General features: G+C 32.9%; 1 protein-coding gene across 2 annotated transcripts; it reads right to left on the bottom strand.

Annotated features, from left to right (window-relative positions):
- Nucleotides 1-600: 600 nt before the first annotated feature.
- On the bottom strand, nt 601-18,635 carry LOC134711897 (probable RNA-binding protein EIF1AD). 2 transcript variants are annotated; one of them, XM_063572856.1, is made up of 5 exons: nt 18,523-18,635; nt 13,957-14,089; nt 4,893-5,001; nt 2,392-2,500; nt 601-1,410 (listed from the first exon to the last, which is right to left on the bottom strand). In XM_063572856.1, the coding sequence occupies exons 2-5, from the start codon at nt 14,041-14,043 to the stop codon at nt 1,224-1,226; spliced, it is 492 nt and encodes a 163-aa protein (XP_063428926.1). In that variant the 5' UTR covers nt 14,044-14,089; nt 18,523-18,635; the 3' UTR covers nt 601-1,223. The 2 variants fall into 2 exon arrangements, with proteins under 2 accessions (XP_063428926.1, XP_063428927.1); XM_063572857.1 differs by having other exon boundaries at nt 13,957-14,057; nt 18,523-18,581.
- Between the last annotated feature and the right edge of the window lie 63 nt (nt 18,636-18,698).

The following is an 18,698-nucleotide window of genomic DNA, read 5'->3' as shown; positions in this document are numbered from 1 at the left end:
ATAGTGAGTACACGGAGAGGTGGGACTGTACTTTGTTTTTTATTCTTTAATTTTTGGTTTTAATTTTTGTTTGTGAGTATTGGTGATGATGTATGAGTTGGTGTTCTGGCGAGATCTAAGTTACATGTATTATCATCTGTGCTTAAGTCTGCATAGCCATTTGATGTTTTAATAGTGGTGTCAAAATGTGGTAGAAAAGTTGGGCATGCCACATTTAATGCATTCCCAAGCGATGTTGCTATTATTTAGGATTTTATACATGTGCAATATTTACAAAAATATTCTTTTTTCTGTCAGTTGATGGCAAAAGAATAGACAAAGAAGTAATTGCTTCCTTATTAAGTTGATCTTTTTAATTCTTTGTAACATCTTATGTTTATGTTTGATAAATATTCACAGATAGTTCAAGGATTTGAATTGTGAAAACAAATTAGAGAGATAAATGGAAAACCAGGTTAACTTATAACTGGTTAATAAAAAAACGTTATTAAATTGTCAGTTATCATTATAACTGTGTTAAAACAGATGTATGTAACTGTTTTTATGTACATTAAATTATCACATAAACAAATACTGGTGAGAATATTATAGCACAGAATATGAATTTCTTCTTTTAATTAAATTAAAATTGACATTAGTCACTGGAATCCTTTAAAAAAACTTTCAGAACATTTCAAGTTTGATAGACAGCATCTTTTAATTTTCATTTTGTATCTTTTTACAAACAGCACAGAAAATATTAAAATTACATCAAATAAAGATCTAATGGTGATGATGATGATAAGGATGAATTAAATTGACATCCAGGGGCAAAGATTACTGCATTTTAAGCCAAGAACATGTTATATAAATATATGTATGAACTCTGCTCTGTACCAAACCTATAGACTGAGTCTGACATTGCCTTATGCATATAAAATCATGTGTTTGTCCACACAACAATTTGATATATTGAAAAAGAAAGCACAGTTTATGATATATAACAACGTTTAAAATAACTATCTTGCATCAAGCTTCCCTGATATTACATTGTCATTTAAATTTAAACAGGGTGATTTTAATTAAATTTCATATCACTTGTAAGTTTTAATTTCAATAAATAAAGTTAAATCTGTTCTTCATCATTCGTTATGACATGCAGCATGGAAGAGCACTAGTACTACAGTCAGGAGTAATGGCTCTGTCTGTGTTCCTTTTGTTGATTGTTGCATCTTAACTGTTTTTTATGTTACATCATCATCTTCTTCACTTGTTTCATTGTCACTTTCTTCGTATACTGCTACTTTCTGTCTATTAGCATTTACAACAAGATCTCCGACATCTTCATCAGAACTGTCACAAGGTGGCAGCATGTCGTCTGGTATCATTTGGTCCTTTTCTGTGTTTGTTATTTCCATGAAAGCTTCAGGCCTATTAGAACAAGATGTCAGTTTTATTTACAGAAATTTGGCAGAAAACTTAATCATTACTTTTTAAGTACCTAATACTCCCATCTTAGCAAGTGGGGGTTAAACACAGTCTAGCCGACTGATCTCATTAATACATAATATATGGATTACTACATATATCTATACATTATTTGAGTATGGTCACAGTAACTTTTGCTATAAATATAAGTAAATTATGTCAATGGGCCTATAAGAAGTAAATACAGGTTAAACCTAAAAGATTTAAGACAGTTTAGGATGTTTTTCAATTTTTTCTAATTAAGTTCATCTAAGCTGATGTTGTTAGCATGAGAGAAACCTTTAGCAATGTCTTTTCTTCTGTAGCTCGGTGTTTAGGTGAAATGAGCAAAAATTGCATCCAATTCTGATGAAAAATTGATGAATCATGGCTTCTGAATGTTTCTGCCTGGTTTTATTAAAGACTTTGTTTGACTTGTTCAAATTTTCCAACCAGTTTATCTGGCCTGAATTATTTGATCAATGTGTGCACAGAAAATATTTATGTGAAAGAAAACTATTGTTTATTCAGAAATCTGTGGCAACTCCAAAACACTTTTGAATCTATGGGTACTCACAATGTAGTTTGTTGTACAAGACAATAGTATTTTTTGGAAAACTAAAACCTATTATAAGAGAAAAAATTGGGACAAAATTTTGTCAATTTTTTGTGACCTGTTATTTTAACCACTTATCAATTATGTATATATGATGGGAAAAAAATCTCAGCTTGCAAAGTCATAAAAAACAGGACAATCCCTTTTGTTGTTTTGTGTGTTGAGCTATTTTCTCCTCTGGTTGCCAACAGTATATCTGTATAAGAATCATTTACTGAGACCTAGATGAGATGTTTAACAGTACACACAAATCTTACCCAATGGGGTTCTCTTTCAGTCCCTTTAATCATTTTAAAAGGCAAAATTCTTAAGTTTTTATAAAATCTTACCATTTCCCTTCTTCTTTAATATATTTGATCTGGTCCTTGTAAAGGATTCTTGAAATTTCTGCCTTAACTCTGTCTCCCTCTTCTATTGGTTCTATGAAAACAAAATCTCCTGGAAATAATGAAAAAGTTGATAATTCAAATAATTATAAATAAATGTATAGGATCCAGCAATTGTGAAAATGTGTGATAAACCATGAATAAATCAAAGCTACCACAATAAATCAAATCAAATCAAATATTTTTTTTTCCAATCAGGGTCCCACAGGTGGCATTTACAATTAAAAATTATGATAGTATTAGCAACAAACATGAGACATTATACAGTATATAACATGACAGATATTATAATAAACAAATGAATATAGCATTAATCACAAAAGTACATTAAAAGTACTCTTTTTTTCTTCCTTCTATATAGATCTATGCTTTTCAGTTGGATGATGAAAATATCTATAAATGGATAACTAGATCATAATTCATGTCTGATTTAGAAGATACATATTTTGCATTTCAATATTGGTGTATACAAAAGGTCTCAATATTTCAAGTGACAGTTGTTGAGCTAAGAAAATGGATATCATATATGTGTGACCGTTATAATAAATGTGAAATGTGATTATTTTGGTTTTTTTTTAAAGAAATTCCATGCCATTAATTCTCAAATTCAAGTAGTGACTGCTCTTAGTTACAGACAGGTACATGTAAAGCAATTTTACCCCCTCAAAATGTATCATGGCTTCCAATCGTTACTATTAATTGCATCATTATTTGAATAGAGATGCATCTGAAAATTATAACACTATTCTACAAAATCTTTCAGAATCAAGTCTTCTTTTAATTTAAGAGTCTGTAAATCCAAGAAAATAGTTCGCTATTGGAACTTTGAAACTATCCTGAAATTCAGATCTAGTTGGACAAAAAATAAAATAAAGATTGGAAATTATCAGAAATTCAAAATAGCAAATTTGAGTTATCTCCCATTGCCCTCAAATGAAAAGTTATCTAGGAACAAAGGATGATGTTGGTGGATTTCTGCATGGCAGACTTATCTCTATTAACAGTTATAAATTGATGCACTGCATATATTAAATGGCAAGTGATTTAATTAACTCTAAAAGATCCAACGTAACCCAACAAGTCCAAAATTAATGGTTATTTATTAAATTTTAGACTATTAATTCTATATTAGGAGATGCATAACCTATCAGAATAATCATCATGTAATTATTCTTAACTAAAACAAATTAAAAAAACCCAGAGATTCTTGATGTATCTTTGAGTGATTCAGATGATTAACAAAATAATACCAATTATAGCAGAATGAAAAAAACTTGTATTTTTGAGGATATTTGATTTCAATTTGTAAAAATCTCTATTTACCTGGTAAGCCTTCAGAAAATGTGAACTTCCATTTCATAATCTTTGCATTAGTGCTATACATGTACTTTTCCCTTTTGAATCATTTTGAATGGTTTTACACTAGTAATTTGGGGTCCCTTTAATATAGCTTGTTGTTCGGTGTGAGCCAAGGCTCCCTGTTGAAGGCCATACATTGACCTATAATGGTTTACTTTTATAAAAAGTTATTTGGATGGACAGTTGTCTCATTGGCACTCACACCACATCTTCTTATATCTACTTATACTTTTAATCAGTTTAAATGAGGGCTGGAGCTGGCATGTCAGTTACAAATGTAACAGCTAGTAGTCTGTTGTTATTTATGTATTATTGTCATTTTGTTTATTTTCTGTTGTTACATCTTCTGACATCAGAATGGGACTTCTCTTGAACTGAATTTTAATGTGAGTATTGTTATGCCTTTACTGTTCTACAATCTACATTGGCTAGAGGTATAGGGGAGGGTTGAGATCTGATAAACATGTTATGTACAGTAGTTGTCGTTTGTTTATGTAATTTATAAATGTTTCTTGTTTCTCATGTTTATTTATATAGATTAGACCATAGGTTTTCCCGTTTGAATGGTTTTACACTAGTAATTTTGGGTCCCTCATTGGCACTCACACCACATCTTCCTATATCTATGTCTGTGTCATTTTGATCTCTTGTGGACAGTTGTCTCATTGGCAATCATACCACATCTTCTTTTTTATATTAACCCCGCCACATTTTTGTGCCTGTCCCAAGTCAGGAGGCTCTGGCCCTTTTTAGTCTTGTATTATTTTTAATTTTAGTTTCTTGTGTATAATTTGGGGTTTAGTATGACCTTCATTATCATTGAACTAGTATATATATATATTTGTTTAGGGGCCGAATGAAGGACGCCTCCAGGTGCAGGAATTTCTCACTGCATTGAAGACCTATTGGTGACCTTCTGCTGTTGTCTATTCTATGGTCGGATTGTTGTCTCTTTGACACACTCCCCATTTCCATTCTCAATTTTAATGTACACGAGATCCACAAAAATTGAGAATCCAACCCATAATAAAAAATCTTGTTTATGTCATTTCAACATGATATCAAATTATGTGCTATTTAAATACCTCTTTTTATCCAGACATTTTTCCTAAATCGAGTGGGCATGCTAACAAGGAATGTTCGGTTATCAGCTGTCAGTATTTCGTGAAGATTGTTACCTTTTCCTGCTACAACCTATAATAAAATATACCTAAAGCATCAACAACTTTTCAAATTTGGTCACAACATTCAAGCTTGATACTGTCTGAATTTGGATTATGATCAAATTTTTGACATAATATAGGTTTTTGACACAAAACAAATGCAGTCAAAGATCTTTAATACAAATATATTGCGCAATACTGTGCAATTCCTCTTGAAACTTTTCAAAAATCAAATTAATCCATTAAAAAAAGTGGACACAAAAAATCCCAGTTATACACATGTAAGTATAGGTGACAAGGTGTATACCATTTGGTTGAGTCAAACTAAAATATGAGAACAAAAATCTGATTACACGTACATGTATGGGACGTACTGACGGACATTTCTGTGTCATTGGTCTCTTGCGGAGAGTTGTCTCATTGGCAATCATACTATATCTTTTTTTATTTTTTCATATAATAAAATAATCAGGTATCTAAGACTAAAACTGTATAATTCATACATGTGTACATTTGCATTAACTAGAGGCTCTTAAGAGCCTGTGTTGCTCACCTTGGTGTATGTGCACATTAAACAAAGGAAACAGATGGATTCATGACAAAATTGTGTGATGGTGATTTGTTTGTAGTTTATACTTTACTGATCATTCTTGTTACTTACAATTTTCTCTATCTGTAATTAACTTGGCCCTTTGATTATAGAGGAAAATATTTTGTAAAAACTTACCAAAATTTACCAAATTCATGAAAATTGTTAAAAATTGACTATAAAGGGCAATATTATACTCCTTAAGGGGTCAATTGACCATCTTGGTCATGTTGACTTATTTGTAGATCTAAATTTGCTAGGGTCTGTTGTTCAACTTGTCGTTAGTGCTAACACGTTGTTAAAATTTCTTAATCATTCAATTAAATTTAATCATATGATTAGTTTAATCACAAGTTGAACAACAGACCCCTGAACATTATTGCTGTTTATAGTTTATCTCTATCTATAATAGTATTCAAGATAATGATCAAAAACAGATAAATTTCTTTAAAAATTACCAATTGGGGGGGAAGCAACCCAAAAACCAGTTGTCTAATTCATCTGAAAATTTCAGGACAAATAGAAATTTACTAGATACAACAATTTTACCCCTGTTAAATTTGCTTTAAATGCTTTGGTTTCAGAGTTATAAGCCAAAATCTACATTTTACTCCTATGTTCTATTGTTTCAGAGTTTATAATAAGCCAAAATCTACATTTTACTCCTATGTTCTATTTTTAGCTATGGCCGCAATCTTGGTTGGTTGGCCAAGTCATTGCACACATTTTTAAAACCAGATACCCTCATAATGATTGTAGCTCAGTCTGGTCAAATTTGATCCAATAGGTTCAGAGGAGGAGATTTTTGTAAAAGATTACAAAATTTATGAAAAAAGGTTAAAATTGACTTTAAAGGACAATAACTCCGAAAGGAGTCAACTGACCGACCATTTTGGTCATGTTAACTTATTTGTAAATCTTACTTTGCTGAACATTATTGCTGTTTACAGTTTATCTCTATCTATAATAATATTCAAGATAATAAGCAAAAACGGACAAAATTTCCTTAAAATTATCAATTCAGGGGCAGTAACCCAATAACCGAATGTCGGATTCATCTAAACATTTCAGGGCAGATAGATCTTGACCTTATGAACATTTTATCTATAGTCAGATTTGCTCTAAATGCTTTGGTTTTAGAGTTATAAGCCAAAAACTGCATTTTACCCCTATGTTCTATTTTTAGCCATGGCGACCATCTTATTTGGTAGGCTTGGTCACACCACACATTTTTTAAACTAGATACCCCAAAGATGATTGAGGACAAGTTTGGATTAATTTGGCCCAGCAGTTTCAGAGGAGAAGATTTTTGTAAAAGATCTATAAGATTTATGAAAAATGGTTAAAAATTGACTTTAAAGGGCAATTACTCCTCAAGGAGTCAACTGACCATTTTGGTCATGTTAACTTATTTGTAAATCTTACTTTGCTGAACATTATTGCTGTTTACAGTTTATCTCTATCTATAATAGTATTCAAGATAATAAGAACCAGATGCTCTGCAGGGTGCAGCTTTATACGACCGCAGAGGTTGAACCCTAAACGGTTGGGGCAAGTATGGACACAACATTCAAGCTGGATACAGCTCTAAATTTGGATTGTGATTAAATAGTTGACACAGCATAGGTTTCTGACACAGAATGAATGTGGTCTAATGAACTTAAAATTTTTATTTTGCCTTTGAGCAATTCACTATGCTGTTGAATATTAATCCTCTCAAAAAAATGGTTGAAGAAATTTCTTTTTATTTATGAAATTTCAAATGACGAAAAATTGAAATTCTTGCTATTGCACAATATTGTGCAATTAGATATTTCTTGCTATTGCGCAATACTGTGCAATTGAAAATACTTGCTATTGCACAATACTGTGCAATTGAAGATTTCATGCTATTGTGCAATACTGTGCAATTGGAAAATTCTTGTTATTGCTGAGTACTGTGCAATTGAAAATTTCTTGCTATTGCACAATACTTGATATAATAATTTTAGATCCTGATTTGGACCAACTTGAAAACCTGGCCCATAATCAAAAATCTAAGCACATGTTTGGATTCAGCATATCAAAGAACCCCAAGAATTCAATTTTTGTTAAAATCAAACTAAGTTTAATTTTGGACCCTTTGGACTTTAATGTAGACCAATTTGAAAACAGGACCAAAAATCAAGAATCTACATACACAGTTAGATTTGGCATATCAAAGAACCCCATTTATTCAATTTTTGATAAAATCAAACAAAGTTTGATTTTGGACCCTTATTTGGACCAACTTGAAAACTGGGCCAATAATCAAAAATCTAAGTACATTTTTAGATTCAGCATATCAAAGAACCCTAAGGATTCAATTTTTGTCAAAATCAAACTAAGTTTAATTTTTGACCCTTTGGACTTTAATGTAGACCAATTTGAAAACAGGACCAAAAAATCAAGAATCTACATACTGTTATGATATTGTAATTATTATGTTTATTTATGTTGGCCTAATTTATGTTGTATGGCCTGATAGTTGTTTACCAAATAATCTTATAACTGTGCAGTTTAGGAATCACTGGAACAATCACAGAATGATTAGAACTTTCTAGAATGATCCTTATAAAAGATGCGTAATTTAAACTTCTACGTTATTCCAGAAACTTCCGTTGTAACTTTCCAGGATTTTCCACAATGTTCCATTCTAGCGTGTTCTAGAATAATCCGTCACAACTATATATATACAGACACTAAAGTTAAACTCTCATAATTAAACTTGGACATAGACATTGATAGACATTAGTATTCACAGCATTTGGATTGACACTTTTATTCTACATACAACATCATACTAGATTGTGACCTTAGTAGTGAACATAATATTCAGATTGGATTCCGAAAGATTTCCGGATACAGATAAAAGAGTGGACTCATATTTTGACAGTTAAGTTAACAGTTATATTTGTAAAATACTTCTTGTAAACTTTTGTATAATAAATATTGTTAAATTTTACTATTGATTTGTGTCTTTTGTTGGCTACAATTTAAAGGCGATTTCTGGCCGTAACAGAAATTGGGGGCTCGTCCTGGGATCTTAAAAATATTTTATTCAAAATTTGTTTAGTATTTTTATTATAACTAGCCAACAAAATTCTACAAAATGGCATTTGATGCTGGTAAATTTTTGAAAACGCCAGACCTGGAGAGTTTTGATAATTTAAAGAAAGAGTAATTAGTGTTGCTTGCTAAACAACTGAACTTAGTTTTTAAAGTATCTATGAGAAAACAAATTATAAAAAATTTGGTTATAGACAAATTAGTTGACGCAGAAATTTTAGGTGAAGAGGCTCTTGATCATTCATTCATTAGACCGAAAGAATTTATTTGAAGAACAACATAAAGACCCTGAGGTTCTTCAGCTCAGTCAGAGAGCTCAACCACGGGAGGAAGCAGACAAAGTGGCCGAATGCTATTACCATCAGGACGGCATTTTAATGAGGAAGTGGAGGCCTCCTGATGCTACCCCAGAGGAGGAATGGAGAGTGGTGTACCAAGTGGTGGTGCCTAAGGTTTATAGGCAAGAAATTATTGGTCTTGCCCATGACACCCCCTTGGCTGGACACTTAGGTATCAGGAAGACTAGCCTTAAGATCTTGCAGCATTTCTACTGGCCTAAACTTAGAAATGATGTTGCAGAATACTGCAAATCATGTCATATATGCCAGGTTGTTGGTAAACCTAACCAGAAAATACCACCAGCACCACTTCTGCCTATTCCAGCCTTTGACGAACCTTTCAGCAGAGTTCTAATAGACTGTGTTGGACCTTTACCAAAGACCAAGACTGGAAATGCATATTTATTGACAATCATGTGTACATCTACCCGCTTTCCTGAAGCTATTCCGCTCAGAAATATCAAGACACCTTCTATCGTCAAAGCTTTGATCAAATTTTTCACATTAGTAGGACTTCCTAAGTCTATACAGTCTGACCAGGGATCAAATTTCATGTCAGGTTTATTTCAGCAAGTCGTATACCAGTTAGGGATTGCTCAGTACAGATCAAGTGCTTATCATCCAGAATCTCAAGGTGCCTTAGAACGTTTTCATCAAACATTGAAGAACATGATTAGAACTTTTTGTCTTCAATTTGACAGAGACTGGGATGATGGAGTTCACTTTCTACTTTTTGCAGTCCGAGAGGCTGTTCAAGAATCCCTTGGATTTAGTCCCTTTGAGTTGGTATTTGGTCATACTGTAAGGGGACCGTTAAAATTGATTAAGGAAAAGTGGCTTACTGAACATACTGACTTGAATCTTTTAGACTATGTATCTAGATTTAAAGAAAAATTGTATACTGCTTGTCAAATTGCTCAGAAAAACTTAAAAAATGTACAGAACAAGATGAAAATATGGTATGATAAAGCTGCCAGGGACAGAGCTTTTGAGCCTGGTGATAAGGTGCTTGTATTTCTGCCTGTCCCTGGACATCCTTTACAGGCTAAATATTGTGGTCCTTATACAATAGAGAGTAAAATTAATGATTTGAATTATATTGTAAAAACTCCAGGTCGGCGCAAACAAAATAGAGTGTGTCATATTAATATGTTAAAACCATATTTTGAGCGTACTAATGTACTATGTGATAGTAAACCAGTTGCCACTTTAGGCATGGTTAAATTTGAGAACAATCATGACAAACCAGATGTAATTGAACCAACTTTTAGTTGTAAAACTATGGAAGAGACAGTTAGATTGAAAAATTCAGAAATTTTGTCAAATTTAGATTCAAAACTTGCACATCTGTCTTTTGATCGTAGAGAAGAAATAAAAACTTTGGTATTTTCTTTTAAAAATCTTTTTCCAGATGTGCCAAACAAAACCACTGCTGTTTGTCATGATGTTGATGTCGGAGATGCTTCTCCAATTAAGCAACATCCTTACAGGCTCAATCCACTCAAACTTGAAGTTATGAGAAAAGAAATTAAATATATGCTTGACAATGATATTATTGAGCCGAGTAACAGTGAATGGAGCTCTCCTTGTCTCCTTGTGCCAAAACCAGATAAAACCTTTCGTTTTGTGACTGATTTCAGAAAAGTAAATTCAGTCTCAAAATCTGATTCCTATCCGATTCCAAGGATAGACGATTGTATTGACAATATTGGTCAAGCAAAATTTGTGAGCAAATTTGATTTATTGAAAGGTTATTGGCAAGTTCCATTGACACAGAGAGCTCGTGAAATATCAGCTTTTGTTACACCAGATGGCTTATTTCAATATACTGTAATGCCATTTGGCATGAAAAGTGCTCCAGCTACATTTCAAAGAATGATCAATAATGTTATAAAAGATTTAGACTGTTGTTATGCTTATATTGATGATCTTATTGTATGTAGTGATAGCTGGGAACAGCATTTAAAACATTTGTATGATACTTTTGATAGATTGTCAAAATCAAATTTGACTGTTAATCTTGGTAAAAGTGAATTTTGTCAGGCCACTGTTGATTATTTAGGGCATACAGTTGGCCAAGGTCAAGTAAAACCTATTATGGCTAAAGTGGAAGCTATTTCCAAATTTCCTCCTCCTACAAATAGAAAACAACTTATGAGATATTTAGGCATGATTGGATTTTACAGGAAATTTTGTTCAAATTTTGCTACTGTTGTTCAACCATTGACTCATCTTTTACGAAAAGACTCTAAATTTATCTGGAGTGAAAATTGTCAAAAAGCTTTTGAAAATAGCAAATCACTTTTAATTAATAGTCCAGTTCTGATTACTCCAGACTTTGAAAAACAATTTAAACTTGCCGTTGATGCAAGCGATGTAGGAATAGGAGCTGTTTTATATCAAGAGACAGATGATAATGTTGAAAAACCTATATCATATTTTTCTAAGAAATTAGATAAACATCAGAAAAATTATTCAACTATTGAAAAAGAGTGTTTTGCAATGTTGTCAGCACTTCAACATTTTGATGTATATTTGAATCCCACTGTATATCCTATTCTTGTTTATACTGATCATAATCCTCTCACCTTCATGCATAAAATGAGAAACAAGAATCAGAGGTTGACTAGGTGGAGTTTATTGTTACAGGAATATGATGTAATTGTAAAACATATTAAGGGTAAAGATAATGTAATAGCTGATGCTTTATCTAGAGCTTATTAAATCACTTTGTATATATTATGTATTTTTGTTCATATTATTCATGATAAGTTTTTGTTACACTAAAACTTCTTTTAAGGGGGGAGGTGTTATGATATTGTAATTATTATGTTTATTTATGTTGGCCTAATTTATGTTGTATGGCCTGATAGTTGTTTACCAAATAATCTTATAACTGTGCAGTTTAGGAATCACTGGAACAATCACAGAATGATTAGAACTTTCTAGAATGATCCTTATAAAAGATGCGTAATTTAAACTTCTACGTTATTCCAGAAACTTCCGTTGCAACTTTCCAGGATTTTCCACAATGTTCCGTTCTAGCGTGTTCTAGAATAATCCGTCACAACTATATATATACAGACACTAAAGTTAAACTCTCATAATTAAACTTGGACATAGACATTGATAGACATTAGTATTCACAGCATTTGGATTGACACTTTTATTCTACATACAACATCATACTAGATTGTGACCTTAGTAGTGAACATAATATTCAGATTGGATTCCGAAAGATTTCCGGATACAGATAAAAGAGTGGACTCATATTTTGACAGTTAAGTTAACAGTTATATTTGTAAAATACTTCTTGTAAACTTTTGTATAATAAATATTGTTAAATTTTACTATTGATTTGTGTCTTTTGTTGGCTACAATTTAAAGGCGATTTCTGGCCGTAACAATACACAGTTAGATTTGGCATATCAAAGAACCCCATTTATTAAATTTTTGATAAAATCAAACAGACCCTTATTTGGACCAACTTGAAAACTGGGCCAATAATCAAAAATCTAAGTTCATTTTTAGATTCAGCATATCAAAGTACCCCAAGGATTCAATTTTTGTCAAAATTGAACTAAGTTTAATTTTGGACCCTTTGGACCTTAATGTACATATAGACCAATTTGAAAACAGGACCAAAAATCAAGAATCTACATACACGGTTAGATTTGGGATATCAAAGAACCCCAATTATTCAATTTTTGATGAAATCAAACAAAGTTTAATTTTGGACCCTTTGAGCCCCTTATTCCTAAACTGTTAGGACCAAAACTCCCAAAATCAATACCAACCATTCCTTTTATGGTCATAAACCTTGTGTTTAAATTTCATAGATTTCTATTTACTTATACTAAAGTTATGGTACGAAAACCAAACAAAATGCTTATTTGGACCCCTTTTTGGCCCCTTATTCCTAAACTGTAATGACCAAAACTCCCAAAATCAATACCAATCTTCCTTTTGTGGTCATACACCTTCTGATTAAATTTCATAGATTTCCATTCACTAATACTAAAGTTATGGTGCAAAAAAGTTGATTCAACTACTATTCTATACAAAGAAAGATAACTCCAATTGATTTCTATTTACTTAAAAACCAAGAAAATGCTTATTTGGACCCCTTTTTGGCCCCTAATTTCTAAACTGTTCAAACCCAAACTCCCAAAATCAATCCCAGCCTTCCTTTTGTGGTTATAAACCTTGTGTCAAAATTTCATAGATTTCTATTCACTTACATGCACATGTGACTTAAACTAAAGTTATTGTGTGAAAAAAAAGAATATGCTTATTTTGGCCCTTTTTGGCCCCTAATTCCTAAAATGTTGGGATCAAAACTCCCAAAATCAATACCAACCTTCCTTTTGTGGTCATAAACCTTGTGTTAAAATTTCATAGATTTCTATTCCCTTTTACTTAAGTTAGAGTGCGAAAACTAAAAGTATTTGGACGACGACAACGACGCACACGACGATGCCAACATGATAGCAATATACGACGAAATTTTTTCAAATTTTGCGGTCGTATAAAAAACGAACAAAATTTTCTAAAAATTATCAATTCAGGGGCAGTAACCCAAAAACGGAATGTCAGATTCATCTAAAAATTTCAGGGCAGATAGATCTTGACCTTATGAACATTTTATCTTATTGTCAGATTTTCTCCAATTGTTTGTTTTTAGAGTTATATGCCAAAAACTGCATTTTACCCCTATGTTCTATTTTTATCCATGGAGGCCATCTTGGTTGGTTTGAAAAGTCACACCACACATTTTTTAAACTAGATACCCCAATGATGATTGTGTCCAAGTTTGGTTTAATTTGGTCAAGTAGTTTCGGAGGAGAAGATTTTTGTAAAAGTTAACAATGACAAACGAAGACGGAGGACGGAGGATGACCGACGCCAAGTGATGAGAAAAGCTCACTTGGCCCTTCAGGCCAGGTGAGCTAAAAATTGACCATACATATACCTTAACAATCTGTTGGTTTTCTTCAGGAAGGACATATTCATCCAGTACTTCTTTAGTTACATGCTTTCTTTTTGTTGCTTTTGACATATTATTCCATTAATCTATATGTATTAAGAAATTAGGTCAAAGGTTACTGAAAATAGAAAAAGAGAAAATAAATGGAACAACCATATTTCATCTACCATAAAACTTCTTTCAAATTTCATCCTAATACAAAATGTACTTATAATTTTTAATTATGGAATTTGCTTGATTTCTTGTTATTGAAATTTTCAATAAATTCCATGTTTATCTTATAATGAAATATTCTGAGCTGTCATTTTGGCTGTGCACAACACTTTCTATTACAAAGAAAATAGTATATATTCAATAGAATGTACTGTGCCACGCACAACACTATCTAACCAAAATATATTGTATGGAGAGTGTTATTAACCGCTCAAAAGATTATAATACCAAATAAACATGGAATTTATTAAAAAAAATTAAACACAAGAAATTATGCAAATTCCATTATCAAAAATAATTCCAAGTTCAAATAATAGTCTGTTTATGATATAATTATTATGTAAGTATTTCTGAATTGGTCTTGTTATTGGTTCGAGGCATGCTGTATTGACCTGCGGCCAAAGGCCAATACAGCAAAATATCCTTCTTATTTATTTACTTAGACCCGCAATAAAATCCGCCTTTTATTAGGCAGTGTCAAGTATGTGTATGTTCTGTATCTCCCTCCTGTGGTAGGAGCACCACCATGGGTTATGGTGTAAAAGAAAGATTATAATACCAAATAAACATGGAATTTATTAAAAATAAATTAAACACAAGAAATTATGCAAATTCCATAATCAAAAATAATTCCAAGTTCAAATAATAGTCTGTTTATGATATAATTATTATGTTAGTATTTCTGAATTGGTCTTGTTATTGGTTCGAGGCTTGCTGTATTGGTCTGAGGCTGAAGGCCAATACAGCAAAATATCCTTCTTATTTATTTACCTAGGCCTGCAATAAAATCCGCTTTTATTAGGCAGTGTCAAATATGTGTATGTTCTGTATCTCCCTCCTGTGGTAGGAGCACCACCATGGGTTATGGTGTAAAAGAAAGACATAAAACCACTACGGAGGGAATCACAAATATAAAGGTCCATGTACATTGTTTGTACATTATATACAGATGTGCCGCTGGAATGGGTCCCTTTTTTGATACTATCAAGTATATCAATGGGTTGCAATGGTAATATGGGTCAATAATTTAATTTAATATAATAAATCAAATTTTTGTATAAGTGCTGTTTTATCATTCAAAATCAAGTCAAGATGAAAAAATATTAATATGTGTCACATGTAACTGATGAATATATGGATGGGTTATGATTTTGCCATGAAATAAGTTTAAAAGGTCAAGAAAACTACATGTACAATATATGAAGGGGGGTTGAAATCCTAGCTCACAGGCACTTGTTTCTTTCCATTGGGAGGTCAACTATCCATATTGTGGACATTAAAACTAAAGTTAAACTAACGGAAAAAGAAACATGCAAAACATTCTTATACTCCAAAGGAAATATACCAGCTATAAAGACCAGACTGAAGGATGAAATTCTTGAATACATCAAAAAGACAAATGATCAATCTATAGAAATTTGTTAGGAAACATTAAAGACCATACTTACATCACTCATGGACGAGCATACATGTATACCACAGAAAACATGCACCAGTAGATGGAACATCCCCTGGCTCACGAGAGATATTAAAAGAGCAATATGAAGGAAACCAAGACTATATAACAGAGCTAAAAAGACCAAGGAAGATAAAGACTGGGCAAAATTCAAAAATATTAGAAGAAACATAAAAAACCTACTAGAACAATGTAGAAGTTGAACACAAAAATTACTTGTCCAACTTATTAGAAATTAAGGATGAAACCAGTACTGATTCGCCTAAGCAGGGAATCACTAAGCAGTTTTGGAGATATGTAAAGTCAAGAAAACAGGAGAGTAGTGGTGTATCAACACTCAATGTAGATGGGCAAATTAAGGAGGACAATACATCCAAAGCAGAAGCACTTAACAACCAATTCCAGTCTGTTTTTACAGAGGAAGACATGGCTTCTTTTCCAAACATGGGACCTAGTACCATCAACAAGATTAACGACATCAAAATTGAAGAAAAGGGAATAGCAAAGCTACTAAAACAACTAAATATCAATAAAGCTAGTGGTCCAGATAAAATATCTTGCAGAATATTAAAGGAAACAGCTGATGAAATATCACCTTATCTGACACATATATTTGAAAGATCATTATGTCTAAAACAAGTCCCTCACGATTGGACTACTGCAAACATAAAAGCACTTTTCAAAAAAGGAGATAGATCAAAACCAGTAAATTATAGACCGGTATCGCTTACATCAGTACCATGTAAAGTAATGGAGCACATAATCTTTAAACACATCATGGAACACTTAGAATTTCATAATATCCTTGCAGACTTCCAACATGGATTTCGGCAAAAGAGATCATGTGAAACACAGCTTATAATAACAGTTGAAGAAATAAGCAGGTATCTCTATTCCAAACAACAAACTGACTTATTGATACTCGACTTCAGTAAAGCCTTTGACACCGTACCCCACATCAGACTCCTCCATAAACTAGACAACTATGGAGTCAGAGGAGACATCCACGGGTGGCTGAAGTCTTGGTTAACAACTAGACAGCAGAAAGTACTGGTAGACGGCGATGAATCATCATCTGTAAATGTAAAATCTGGTGTACAACAGGGCACAGTGCTTGGGCCGTTAATGTTCCTCTTGTATATTAACGACATAGGTATTGACATAAAATCATCAATTAGATTATTTGCAGATGACAGCCTAATCTACATGTACGTACATGTAGCTGTACAATCAATGAGCCATTGTCTTCAACTCCAGCAGGACCTGACCACTGTGGTTAACTGGACTAAAAATTGGCAAATGATATTTAATCCAACGAAATGTTTTGTATTGCGTATAACAACAGGACAACAACTGATAATCTACCCATATGAAATGGAGGGACACATCCTTGGAACAGTCAACCACAATCCGTACCTAGGAGTGGAACTATCTAGCACTTTATCATGGATTGACCACATCGCAAATATCACTTCAAAGGCAAATAAAACTTTAGGCTTTATAAGACGGAATCTTAGTAAATGCCCAATGAATATAAAGCGTCAGGCATACATAACCCTTGTACGACCAACTCTAGAATATGCTAGCAGTGTCTGGGACCCGCATCTCCAAAAACACATACAACAGCTAGAAATGGTCCAAAGGAGAGCAGCCAGATTCATCAGGCATGAGTATTCCCGAGACCCGGGCATAGTCACATCTTCATTAGAGGACCTAAAACTACCACAATTACAGGAGAGACGAAAAACATCATGTTGACTCCTGTTTAACAAAGTAATCCACCAACTTATTGCTATTCCTATTCCAGAATACTTGATGACACCAGCAAGAATGACGCGTCAGTTCCATCAACGACGATTTGTCAGATTAGGATTAAGTTCTAAACAAAGAAAACATAGCTCCTTCGTAAGAACCATCACAAACTGGAATGATCTACCGCCTAGCTTATTGGACATTGATGACTATGAGGCATTCAAAATCAACCTCATAGCACACAGATATCCGTAAATCAGCACACAAATGTTTTTATCTGCACTGGCACCTGTATATATGATTTTAAAAGAGCACATTTTGGATGACACAACTTTAATTTTAATACATTCGTGTGATGAGTCAACCGACTCGTGTCCCAGCTGCACAACTGTACCCAAAAGCCCATGTTGAGACACCCCACCCCCACCGTAAATTTAACACACTTAGTTGTCCTTCCCTACGCCTATATCACCCTGTTCTGTCGCTCCATAATTATCGTATCAAGGCTTCTAAACAAGCTAGACCAGGCATTATCAGCAACATCACAATGTGAGAGAAGTTATTAGAGACGTCACAATACTTTTTGAATGATTTTTTAAAAGTGTTATGCTCTTAAATGGGGGTCTCATTGGGGGGTTCCAATCTACGATCCCGCATACTGTTTTGTTAGATTCCGGTAACCCGCTTACACAATGTACGTAAGCAATTCTCATTTTTTTGTCATTTCCCCTGTCTCGCAAGACCTAATTTCCCGTTTTCACAACACAATAATTTGACTTTCACGTTTCACGCTTATGAAAAAACAGCAATCCCGCATCACGCTTAGACCCCAAGGAGACCTACATTTGTACTTAAATTTCTCTAGAATTTTGTCTGAGAAAAATTTATAATTACATTGTACTAAACAATAAAAACAACCTATTAGAAGCTGTTTTGTAATTGGTACAAATACGCAAATTATGACAATGTCCAACGACAAAAGTCGTCAAAAAGGGAACATGCGTTTATCAACCACAACTGAAAATTATAGCCGAAAAATTAGCTGTACGTATTTTGGAATATAAGCTACATGAGCTATCACATAAACCCTATTTTTAAATAATGTTTTTAAAAAGAAATATGAGAAATACCTTTAGTTCGTGTGTTCACAGATTACGCAATTTGCTTAGTCGTGAAATAAATATTTCAATGTAAAATTTGTGCTTAAATCAATTTGACTAAGGCTCGTAATGATAAACATTGGTTAGACTTTACAAAAAAATTAGTATAATCAGATATCGTTATCGGAGAAGAAGCGCGATTAAAA

Source organism: Mytilus trossulus, chromosome 3 (genome assembly GCF_036588685.1).
Source record: "Mytilus trossulus isolate FHL-02 chromosome 3, PNRI_Mtr1.1.1.hap1, whole genome shotgun sequence".
NCBI lineage: Eukaryota > Metazoa > Mollusca > Bivalvia > Mytilida > Mytilidae > Mytilus > Mytilus trossulus.
The sequence above is the reverse complement of the archived record's forward strand: the minus strand, read 5'-3'. Positions and strand labels throughout refer to the sequence as shown.